Genomic DNA, 12848 nt, shown 5'->3' on the forward strand with positions numbered 1-12848 from the left:
CTACTTCGACCATACAATCATTTACACACAATTTGATTGATTTTTGTGTTCTTGCAGCCGCCAGCATCCACACCACCAAGGGCTTCGGCGGCTACCGCACCTCCACCTGCATGCCCGGCTCCCACCTCCGCTTCCTCGGTCCCTCGGTCAAGATCGCCGTCCCCTTGACCATCCTCTGGGCCACCGCCTGCTCCTTCCTCGCCATCCTCATCCTGCAGTCCACCAAGGTGCTCAGTTGCTACCGCAACAACATCTGCGTCAGCGAGGTCAACCCCTACGACGACAAGAACGACCTCCTGGTGCTGGCGGCGGCAGAGCTGCTGCTCGCCGTCATCACCTTCCTCGCCGTCTTCCTGCTGCTGAGGATCGACTGCAAGTACGACCCCGACTGATCGGCGCCGCCCCCCGACCCCCAGGGGACCGGTGTGGGGGTCAGCGTCATCGGGGGGATCGGGGCGTTCTCGATGCCGGCCACTACGACTACTACTTGTGATAGGGTTGGGAGGATAGCGTGGGTGGTGTAGGAGTTGAGGAGACTGATAATAGCGGTGTTACCGCACCTGTTAGGATATGTTGTGTCGTATATGTGTCTGCTGAAGCAGATTTAATTATTAAGCAAAATTATCGTATTTATGCAACTACAAATTTTATGTTTGTTGTCGTTGACTGTTGGATATATATTTTGGTGTTTTGGAGTGGTAAATGATTTGTTCTTAATTGGTTCGTAGTTAGCTTTATTTAAATGTACACAGTGTTGTCTAAGTATATATGGACCACTCGAACCTCTAAATTTGACTATTTTAACCCACACGTGTTAGAAAATTTTACGTTTTTTTTTTAAGTTTCATTATCCTATAAATATCAAAGATAATATTTTTATACTCTTGTACGTTTCTTCTTTACTTTAGTATTAATTGTGCACATTTTAATTGTTCGAGATAGTGTTTAACATCTAATAAAATGTTCTAATATGAGTGTTCATTATTTACGACAACTAAAACCTAATACCCGATATTTTTCGTTTCCAAAAAAACGAAGAACACTTTTTTGAAAAACTTAAGAAAAATTAATTTGATAAGATAAGACTGATTTTGGCAGATGATATACTACTTAAAGAAATAGAGGGTGGGTGGGCGGGGTAGTACTTGCAAGTAGTAGCTACCGCCAACCTCTTATAATATTAAATAGCAAGTATATCATTTACCAAAATCATTTGTATTTAGGTAAAAACTAGCCCCGCCCACCCGCCCTGTATTTCCTTAAAGAGTATATGATTTGCCAAAATCAGTCTTATCTTAACAAGTACTAGCCCCGCCCACCCACCCTTTGTTTTCGTAGAGGCTATGTGATTTGCCAAAATCATTCTTATCTTGTTCAAATAGGTAGCCTTTATTTATTTATTTATTTATTTATTTATTTATTTATTTATTTATCTACATTTTAAATATTACATTATGCAGATTGTTGCTCTATGTACTGAATTAAGAAAAAAAATACTAGCACCGCCCACCCTTCCCCTTCTTTTCATTCTAACGACTAATTTGATTGCGTTCAGTAGAACATTAAGAACGGATAAAATCAATCACTGGTGGGCGGGACTAATTATGTTCTTCTGTTGTGTAGGAGTGGAAAAAGGATATGACAAAATGCCAAAATCAGTTTTATTTTATCAAATACTAGCCCCGCCCACCCACCCTCTATTTTCTTGGAAACCATGTGATTTTCCAAAATCAGTCTTATCTTAACAAGTACTAGCCCCGCCCACCCGCCTCTTTTTTCTTAGAAGATATCATTTGCCAAAATCACTCTTATCTTCGGAAGAAAAGATTTTGGCAAATGATATACCGTCCAAGAAAATAGAGGGTGGGTGGGCGGGGCTAGTATTTGATAAGATAAGACTGATTTTGGCAGATGATGTAATACTTAAAGAAATAGAGGGCGGGTGGGCGGGGCTAGTACTAGAGGAACCCAAAATTATTTCAAACCCTTTCAAAATTATCAGGAGCCCCCAATCTTTTCAAACACTTTCACAAAACACCAGAAGCCTAAAGTGACAGAACTTCCCTCGCACCTGAAATGCAACCCAATCCGGCTTCTTCGAAAAATTACAAAAAAAATGCGATTTTATAATTTTTTGTTTTTTCAATTTCAATTTTTTAAATTTTTCGATTTGCAATTTTTATTTTTTTTATTTCATTAATTTTACGAGATGCATCTTCCCGAGTTTTCATATTTAAATGTTCCTGTTTTCCGAATTTCCAACTTTTGAATATTTAAATTTTTAGATTTTGCAATTTTTCGATTTGCAATTTGACGAATTTTGAATTTTTTATTTTTCAGTTTATTATAATTTGTTAAATTTTTCAGTAGTCCGATTTTCTAATTATTCTTTTTTTCAATGTGAAATTTTCCAATTTTTGGATTTCTCAATTTTTCGACTCGGAATTTTTCGGTTTTCAATTTTCGATTTTTCAACTTGATTTTTCAGTGTCTGGTTTACTGAATTTTTCGTTTCTTCAATTTTTGATTTGCAGTTTTTCTAGTTTTCATTTTAAATATTAAGTATGACGATAATAACTACTAGTCTAATTTTCCGGTTCAATTCGGTTTTTCTTCTTTCTTTTTGGATTTCTAAGTTTCACGATTTTTAGTTTCTCAATGCATATTTCAATTTTTCCGATTTTTAATTAATTGTTTCGATTTTCCAATTTTACGAATCAAAAAAATAGAAAAAGTGCAAAATTATGAAAAATCAGAAATTAAAAACCGAAAAGTTATAAAAAACATCTAGACAGTGGAAATCAAGAACTTGAAAAATTGAATAAAGTAAAAATTTTAAATCGAAAAGCATATTGAAAAAATCAAGAAAATGAAAAAACGAAAAATTGTGATATAAAATCCAGAAAATGAAAATTAAAAAGTCGGTAAAAAGAAGAATAAAAATCATGAACTTCAAAAACTGAGAAGCTGAAAAACTGAAACTGAAAAATTGCAAATCGAAAAATTGAAGAAACGAAAAATTGAAAAATTTGAAAGTGGAGAAACTACAAAATTGAAAAAATTAAAGTTGCAAAAACGAAAAATTATGAAACCGAAACAATGAAAAATGAAAAAAATTGAAAACTGAAGAAAATGAAAAACGAAGGTAAATAAATCCAGATTTTCCGAAAAACCGAAGTATATTTTTCTCGAAAACCAAGAAAAAGTTTCCAAAAATGGTCTAAAGTCATATTTATTATATACCGTATTATCAGAAATGACTGAGTCGGTTGGCAGTCCTGCATTTTTAGTTGAAATTGGTATGATAATGTTTTCAATAATTTTCGGGTGTCAACTGTCAAGATTGACAGATAGTTAGCATTTTTAATTTGCATGGTTTAAGTTTCTTGTTGTCGAAATAAGTCTGCACGTATTAAGAAAAAAAGGCATAATGTAGCCCCGCCCACCCGCCCTATCTCAATTGTGATGATTTTTTTTATTCGTCGCGAGCCAAGGGGGCAGAGCTTAACTGCAAAATCCTTATTTCTATACGAGAAATTAAAAACATGTTTTTGAGTATCATATTGTTCAAAGAAAAATATGTATTTTAAGACAAAATTAAAACCAAAGATTAAGCCCCGCCCATACCTGGATCTAAATAGTAATGAAGTTTTCATTCGTTGGCAGACCTAGGGGCGGAGCCTAATTGCAAAATTCATATTTTTTTTCATAATATACATAGTATTCTTTGAACAACACGATACTCAAAAACATGTTTTTAATTTCTTGCAAAGAAATAAGTATTTTGCAGTTAAGCTCCACCCCCTTGGTTCACACGGCGAATAAAAAAATCATCACAATTGAGATAGGGCGGGTGGGCGGGCCTACATTATGCCTTTTTGTTTTAATATGTGTAGACGTCTTTTCACTACATGAAACTTAAAACATGTTTAAAATGGAAAATTTGTATAAGGAAATATCCGTTTTGCAATTAGACTCCGCCTCATAATTACAAAATCCATATTTCCTTACAAAAATGTACCATTTTAACCTGTTTTAAGTTTCTTGTTGTGAAAAGATGGCTATGTATATTAAGAAAAAAGAAAAGGCAAAATATAACCCCCGCCCACCCGCCCTGTTTCAAGTCTGATGATTTTTTTTATTCGTCATGAGCCGAGGGGCGGAGCTTAATTGTAAAATCCTTATTTTTCTACGAGAAATTACCATGTGAAATATGTTCTTAAGTAATCGTGTTATATCAACAAAAAACTAAATGTATTCATTAAAAAAAAAAAATCAAAAAAGAAGCCCCACCCATCCATCTCAATCTCAATCGTGATGAATTTTTCATTCGTTGTCAGACTAGGGGCGGAGCGTAATTGCAAAATCGATATTTCCGTATCCAAATTTACGATTTTAAACATGTTTTAAGTTTCTTGTTGTGAAAAAATGACTACACCTATTGAGAAAAAAAGGCAAAATGTAATTCACAGTTACTCCGTTATGCCAACATAAACACAAGAAAAGTTCACAATTTTGTTTAAAAATTACTGAGTCATTTCTGATCTCGCGGTATATAATTAAGATTGTGACATTAAACACGAGCACCACATCACAAGAACTGAAATCACCAAATCGATGCCAAAAATCACCAGATTCGACGAAAACTTGAAAATTCTCTTCTTAGAGGCGAAAAAAACTACTTTGGTCCATAATGATTGCGCTATTCTTTCTACTTCGCACTGTCATAGGCACTGTTTTCTATTTTTAAATAAAAATTGTAATTTTTCAAATTTTAGGGAATTTTGTCTTGGTTGGTACCGCAAATGTCATTGTGTAAAATTTGAAGTTTACATTTTCACAGTACTAATTGTTCTAGCAATGTGTGAAGCTGAAACCAATCTTACAATACACGTAATTACCACACCGAATTAATTACGGAATTAACTGCGTCACAGTAACTCCAATCTTGAATCTAGTAACTTTTTCTTTTGGTTTTTGCACCCTAAAACGCAACCTTGAATCTGTCAAAGCAGTCAAAGTGACCGTTCGTAACCTCCTACCGGAACTGTTCCCGCAAAACAAATCCTCGTGTTTCATATACCGCAAACCAAGAATGTCCTCTCTCGGCACTTGCGAAACCCCTGGTTGTGAAAACGGCGCCAAATTACAGTGCCCCACTTGCCTCAAACTCGGCATCCAGGGCTCGTTCTTCTGCTCGCAAGAGTGTTTCAAATCCAACTGGAAGAACCACAAAATCATCCACACTCTAGCCAGTAAGTAAGGTTAGGTAGGTAAGCCCCCCGTACTAAAAACAGCCCCCGTTTCGCAATTCCCGTTAAACCGAATTGCAATTTCCAGAGGGCGAACAGCCGGATGGCAGCAAAGAGACGTCTTACAACCCTTGGCCGTATTATACCTTCACAGGGCGGCTGCGCCCCTTCCCCCAGACCTCCAAGCGCACTGTCCCCGGCCACATCGGCCGGCCGGACTACGCCGACCACCCCCAGGGCTTCCCGTTGAGCGAGCAAGCTGTCAAAGGTTCGGGGCAGATCAAGGTCCTCGACGACGAGGAGAAAGAAGGGATGGTGGTGGCGTGCAAGCTGGGGCGGGAGGTGCTGGATGAGGCCGCCCGGGTTTGCGACGTGGGGGTGACGACGGACGAGATCGACCGGGTGGTGCACGAAGCCTGCATCGAGAGGGAGTGCTATCCTTCGCCCCTAAATTATTACGAGTTCCCGGCGTCGTGCTGCACGAGCGTCAACGAGGTGATCTGCCACGGGATCCCCGACACCAGGCCCTTGAAGGACGGGGATTTGTGCAACGTGGACATCACGGTCTACCACAGAGGGTTTCATGGAGATCTGAACGAGACGTTCTTCGTGGGGAACGTGGGGGAGAAGCACAAGGATCTGGTAAAAGTGACGCACGAGTGCCTTATGAAAGCCATAGCGATTGTGAAGCCGGGGGAGAAATACAGGGAGATCGGGAACGTGATCCAGAAGCACGCTCAGGCGCATGGGTACTCGGTGGTGAGGAGTTACTGTGGGCACGGGATTCACAGGTTGTTCCACACTGCACCCAATGTCCCCCACTATGCAAGTATGTTTATAAATTTAACACCGTCTGATTTCTTACTCTGATTTTATTATGATAGAAAACAAAGCGGTCGGGGTGATGAAAGCTGGACACTGCTTTACCATAGAGCCCATGATTTCCATGGGGACTTGGCGCGACGAAATGTGGCCCGATAAATGGACCGCCGTGACGGCGGACGGGCAATGGTCGGCCCAGTTCGAACACACGCTTCTGGTCAATGAAACAGGCTGTGAAATCCTCACGAGACGTCGGAACGCTGATGGGAGCCCCCATTTCATGGACAAAATATAAAAGCCGCGGTTCTTTCAGGTTTAAATCTACGGAATTGTAATGTTGAATAAATTAGTTTGCACCATGTGGTTCCCATTGTCGCTGGGTGACTTACCCACAACGAAAAACATCGCCCAAAATCAATAAGCAAAAAAAAAACAATATCAAAATAAATACCAAACCACATAAAAACTAAGAAAAACACTTTCCAAAAATTTCCCTGTTTACCAATTTTTTCGAAATTAAGCAAAAAAAACGTATGCGAATTTCCTCAAATTTTGATTTGGAAGACATTTTTGTATTTTTATGAATGGCCAATTTTGCGTTCCTTAAATAAAAAAAAAATCGTTTTTAGAAACTACAGTCACTTCTTTGACTTCTACAAATTTCCAAAATTATCTATAAATAAATTTATCGTTAACAAAAAAATTCCCAAACTTAACTTGAAAACAATTGTAATTGAGAAATCGAAAAATTGAGAAATTCAAACACTAATATATTTAAACATAAATCTCATGGCGCCAAATTTAAAATTACGGAAAAAAAAATCTGCCATGTTTTTCACTCCATTGGTAGCACTGCAATTGGCAGCAAGAAAGATCATTGAGTAAATTCTCACTGTCAACGTCAATTTTAACAAGTCAGGTAGAGAAACAGGTCTACCAACTTCAAACAAAATTCAGTGATACCAATTGAAACAACTCTTGCTGATAATGCTGTACAATATAGGGATTTTGGTACTTGGAGCTGCCAATTTGACAAGTCATGCCAACATAAAATCTTAATGGTTGCCAACTTAATGTCAAAAGTCACTGGAAATATTACTCGAGATAGGCAACCAGTAATCCAAAATATTAATGTTATTGTTTCTTTCTTCATCAAGTGAACACTGTAAGCCAGATTACCGACTTCCATAAATCAGAAAAATTTAAATTAACATTAAATTAACAAATTGCCGTTGCTTCCAGTATAAGTTGTTTTTTTTCCTGATTTTGGTAAATGACATAGCCTCTAAGAAAATAAAGGGTGGGTGGGCGGGGCTATTGCTTATTTATAAAAGACCCTGTAGCAATTTAAATTTTAAAATTTCGATCATATGTACAATGGGCTAAATTTTTAAAGATTTTACGACAAGACTTTGAAGTGAAGTGAGAAAACGTAAAACCAAAAAGTCGAAAAATGAAAAAAAATCGAAAATCCGTGACGTTGACAAATCGAAAGGGTAAAATTTAAAAAAATCGAGAAGCTAAAATATAAAAAAAAATAGAAATCGAGAAACTGAAAACAATCTCAAATTTAAAAAATCGGAAATTTGAAAAATCGAAACATCGAAAATTAAGAAATCGAAAAATCGAAAATTTAGAAATGCCACAAACTGAAAAATCCAAAAATTTAGAAAGCAAAATTGCTACATAGGAAAACAGAAATCGAAGAACTAAAAATTCGAGAATTCGAAATATGTAACAAAAAAATTCGAAAATTGAAATACTGAAACTGAAGATACGAAAACTTGAAAAATCGAAAAAACCGAAAAGTCGAAAAATTTTAAAAATCAAAAAACCGCAAGGTCGAGAAATCGAAAATTCTAAAAATTGAAGTCTATATCAAAAAATTGTAAATCAAAATCCAAAAATTAAGAAATCGAGAAATCGAAATTGAAAAATTTAGACTTCAAAAAAACGATAAATGAAAAGTCGAAACATCGAAGTTTCGATGAAAAGATTAAAAAATTTTAAAAATCGAAAAATTGAAAAACTGAAAAATCTGAAAGCGAGAAGTAGAAGAATCAAAAGATAGAGAAGTCGAAACATCAAAAAATGAAAAGTGTAAAATTTAAAAATCCGAAAAATGGAAGAATTGAAAAAATCGAAATTCGAAAATAAAAATTTCGGAAAACTGAAGAAGCGAAAATTTGAAAAATCGAGAAATTATAAAACCGAAAATTCTAAAAATTAAAAAAATCGAAAAACTGAAAAACAAAAAATTAGTTCGGGGGACCAAAATATCGTAACTTGAATTTACGTTACGACCTTGAGATGTGGACACATAATTTTGACTTTTGAAATAACGAAATTATGTGTTACATTTTTGTAACAAAAACTATGCTCTTAATCATTAAATTAATCTTTATGATTCCTTTTCAGTGCAAAAAATTTCGTTGTTTAAATCAAATTTGTTATCCCTAAAAATTTTGGCAAAAAAGTTTTAAACCGTGTCAGAGATAGCAATTTAACTTAAAATCTACCTGAACAAGAGTAAAATCCACTAAAAACATAATAAAACTGATAAAACGTTGCACTGAAACCATTTTGATATACCTGAAGTTAGCTTTTTGGGTCAAAGTTACCACCAACAAAAATAAATAAAATTTTCTTTCGTACTAAACAAAAAAAAGTCTTTTTAAATGTAAATAACAAGTAAATCAAAATGCACGTCTCATTTAATTTTCAAACTTGAACAAAAGACAAAATTTGTGTTTTTGCAACCAACAATTGTCCAAAATTGATAAATTTCGTTAGTTGGCTTTGGCTAATGATTTTGAGAGAAATACCAGCAAATTTCGTTGTTGAGATCGAGTTCGCGGTTAAAAATTTACCAAAAACTTTTAAACTACACAAAAGACGATTAATTTAAGCAAAATCTTACTTGAACACCGATGTTCTGTGAAAAAATCCGACCGAAAACACAATAAAACGTTGCAAAGAAACCATTTTGAAAAAGCTGAAAGACTCGAAGTACCTGAATTTGGCGCGCTCTGTCAAAGTTACTACCAACCAAACATGAATACAATTTTCTTTTTAACGCTAGAATTAAATAAAGTCGGTTTAAATAATGTGAATTGTCCAAAAGTGTTAAATTAACATTTCGCTAGTTGGCTTTGTCACAGTAGGCTTTGTGTAATGATCGATGTGTTGAAATCAAATTCGCGGTAAAAGTTTAGCACAAACTACGCAAAAGACGATTCATTTAACCAAAATCTTACCTGAACACCGATTTCCTGTGAAAAAATCCGACCAAAAACACAATTTTTCGTTGCACAGAAACCGTTTAGAAAATCTGAAAGAGTTGAATTACTTGAAGTTGGCGCGCTCTGTCAAAGTCACTACCAACCAAAAATAAACACAACTTTCTTTTGTACTGAGGAATAAAATAAGTGGAAATCTAGAATAAAATAAAGTTTTTTTAAATGTAAATAACAAGCAAATAAAAATTTAAATCGAATATCTGTGGCCATTTTTATTCTATTCAATTTTCAAATTTGGATCTGACAACAAATGAAAAATGCATCACAATTGAGAATTGAGATCATGATACACAAAAACATGTTTTTAATTTCGCATAGAGAAATAAGAATTTTGCAGTTAAACTCCGCCTTCTTGAGTTACGACGAATAATCACAATGGAGATAGGGTGGGTGGGCGGGGATACACTTTTCCCTTTTTTTTTCTTAATATGTGTACACTTATTTTGACAACAAGAAACTTGAAACATGTTGTTAAGTTTCATGTTGTGAAAAGAAGTCTAAAAGTATTAAAACAAAAAGGAAAAATGTAAGCCCGCCCACCCGCCCCACCTCGATTGTGATGATTTTTTTTATTCGCCCTGAACCACGGAGGCGGAGCTTAACTGCAAAATACTTATTTGTTTACAACAAATTAAAGACATGTTTCTCATAGAGAAATAAGAATTTTGCAGTTAAACTCCGCCTTCTTGAGTGACGACGAATAAAAAAAATCATCACAATGGAGATAGGGTGGGTGGGCGGGGATACCCTTTTCCCTTTTTTTTTCTTAATATGTGTAGACTTATTTTGACAACAAGAAACTTAAAATATGTTGTTAAGTTTCGTGTTGTGAAAAGAAGTTTAAACGTATCAAAACAATTAGGTAAAATGTAAGCCCGCCCACCCTCTCTATTTCGATTGTGATGACATTTTTTATTCGCCCTGAACCACGGGGGCGGAGTTTAACTGCAAAATACTTATTTCTTTACAACAAATTAAAGACATGTTTCTCATAGAGAAATAAGAATTTTGCAGTTAAACTCCGCCTTCTTTAGTTACGACGAATAAAAAAAAATCATCACAATGGAGATAGGGTGGGTGGGCGGGGATACCCTTTTCCCTTTTTTTTTTCTTAATATGTGTAGACTTATTTTGACAACAAGAAACTTAAAACATGTTGTAAATTTCATGTTGTGAAAAGAAGACTAAACGTATCAAAACAAAAAGGCAAAATGAAAGCCCGCCCACCCGCTCCACCTCGATTGTGATGAATTTTTTTATTCGCCCTGAACCACGGGGGCGGAGCTTAACTGCAAAATACTTATTTCTTTACAACAAATTAAAGACATGTTTCTCATAGAGAAATAAGAATTTTGCAGTTAAACTCCACCTTCTTGAGTTACGACGAATAAAAAAAATCATCACAATGGAGATAGGGTGGGTGGGCGGGGATACACTTGTCCCTTTTTTTTCTTAATATGTGTAGACTTATTTTGACAACAAGAAACTTGAAACATGTTGTAAGTTTCATGTTGTGAAAAGAAGTCTAAAAGTATTGAAACAAAAAGGCAAAATGTAAGCCCGCCCACCCACCCCACTTCGATTGTGATGATTTTTTTTTTTTTGGCCTGAACCACGGGGGCGGAGCTTAGCTGCAAAATACTTATTTCTTTACAACAAATTAAAGACATGTTTCTCATAAAGAAATAAGAATTTTGCAGTTAAACTCCGCCTTCTTGAGTTACGACGAATAAAAAAAAATCATCACAATGGAGATAGGGTGGGTGGGCGGAGATACACTTTTCCCTTTTTTTTTTTATATCTGTAGACTTATTTTGTCAACAAGAAATTGAAAACATGTTTTAGGTTTCATGTTGTGAAAAGAAGTCTAAACGTATTAAAACAAAAAGGCAAAATGTAAGCCCGCCCACCCGCCTCACGTCGATTGTGATGATTTTTTTTTATTCGCCCTGAACCACGGGGGCGGAGCTTATCTGCAAAATACTTATTTCTTTACAACAAATTAAAGAGGGAAAAGAGAGCAAAAACCGATTTTTAAGCTTTTTTGTCTTGCTTCACTTCTCTAAAAGCTTTAAAAAGATCAAAAACGGAATAAAAACGGGACAAAAAATGTAAAAAAGGTGCCAAAAATAAGTGACAAAACAAGGGTTCAAAAACGACAAAAAATGACGAGAAGAGGGAGGGCAAAAGCGACAAATATGCCATAATACAAAAAAAGAGTGCAAGAAAAAGACAAAAAGCTATTAAAACATACAAAAATCTACCAAAAAATCAATAAAAAGGAGATTAAAAAATCCAATAAGGACAAAAACAAAATAGACGAAAAAAATATTTGACAAAAACTGTCAAAAAAGACAAAAACCGGCGCAAAAATGGTTTAAAAAAACAAAACAGAAAAAGGTGATAAAAAAATGAACAAAAAGTTAATAAAAACGAGAAAAAAAAGACAAATTCTATAAAAAGGGGGAATAACAAAAAACACGAATAAAAAAGAGGACAAGAAAGAGACAAAAAAACGACTTGAAAAATTCAAAAAAGTACCAAAAACACACAAAACAACGAAAAAGCGACATTTTGTATTTTTTGTCATCTTTTGCTCCTCTATTTGTTTTATTTTTAGAAAACGAAAAAAGCAACAAAAAAAAAAGACGGAAAAAGCGACTAAACAAATTACAAAAAACACGCCAAAAAAAGAAAGATAATTAAAAACAAAACAAAAAAAAACTGATTCAAAAATGGAGTAAAAAAGGCGACAAATAAAGTCATAAGAAAAGAGCAAAAAAGCGGCTGATGCGAAGAAGCGACAAAAAGGCAGTTTAAAAAATTTCCAAAAGACACACAACTCAAAAAAAAAAAGAAAAAAACACATGGCAAGAAACGCGAAAAATGCAACAAAAGTAATAACAAAACATGCGAAAAAAGACTTTAACAGAGATAAAAAGAAAACGCCAAAAAAACAACCAAAACGGGAACTAATAACCGAAAAATTGAAAAATCAAAAATGTTAAAAATCGAAAAATTGAGAAACTGAAAAATCTAAAACCGAGAAGTCGAAAAACCGAAAGATCGACAAGTGGAAACATCAAAAAACGGAAAACTCAAAAAATTAAAAAATGGATTTATCGAAAAACTGAAAGATCAGTTAAACTCCGCCTTCTTGAGTGACGACGAATAAAAAAAAATCATCACAATGGAGATAGGGTGGGTGGGCGGGGATACCCTTTTCCCTTTTTTTTTCTTAATATGTGTAGACTTATTTTGACAACAAGAAACTTAAAACATGTTGTAAGTTTCATGTTGTGAAAAGAAGACTAAACGTATCAAAACAAAAAGGCAAAATGTAAGCCCGCCCACCCGCCCCACCTCGATTGTGATGGTTTTTTTTATTCGCCTTGAACCACGGGGGCGGAGCTTAACTGCAAAATACTTATTTCTTTACAACAAATTAAAGACATGTCTCTCATAGAGAAATAAG

General features: G+C 35.1%; 2 protein-coding genes across 2 annotated transcripts in view; both read left to right on the top strand.

Moving 5' to 3' along the window:
- The window catches only part of LOC135124852 (uncharacterized), a 101320-nt gene extending 100384 nt beyond the window's left edge, over positions 1–936 (top strand). Inside the window, exon 4 of the mRNA XM_064050075.1 lies at positions 58–936. Within this exon, the coding sequence (XP_063906145.1) occupies positions 58–392 (335 nt within the window). The 3' untranslated portion in view covers positions 393–936. The remainder of the gene's footprint in view (positions 1–57) is intronic.
- Positions 937–4983: 4047 nt separating this feature from the next.
- Positions 4984–6433, top strand: LOC135125379 (methionine aminopeptidase 1). The gene is made up of 3 exons (XM_064050917.1): positions 4984–5255; positions 5341–6081; positions 6137–6433. The coding sequence occupies exons 1-3, from the start codon at positions 5096–5098 to the stop codon at positions 6367–6369; spliced, it is 1134 nt and encodes a 377-aa protein (XP_063906987.1). The 5' UTR covers positions 4984–5095; the 3' UTR covers positions 6370–6433.
- Positions 6434–12848: the final 6415 nt, after the last annotated feature.

This window comes from Zophobas morio, unplaced genomic scaffold (genome assembly GCF_036711695.1).
Source record: "Zophobas morio isolate AGI-343-1 ecotype UQ-CSIRO unplaced genomic scaffold, CSIRO_AGI_Zmor_V1 ptg000008l, whole genome shotgun sequence".
Lineage (NCBI taxonomy): Eukaryota > Metazoa > Arthropoda > Insecta > Coleoptera > Tenebrionidae > Zophobas > Zophobas morio.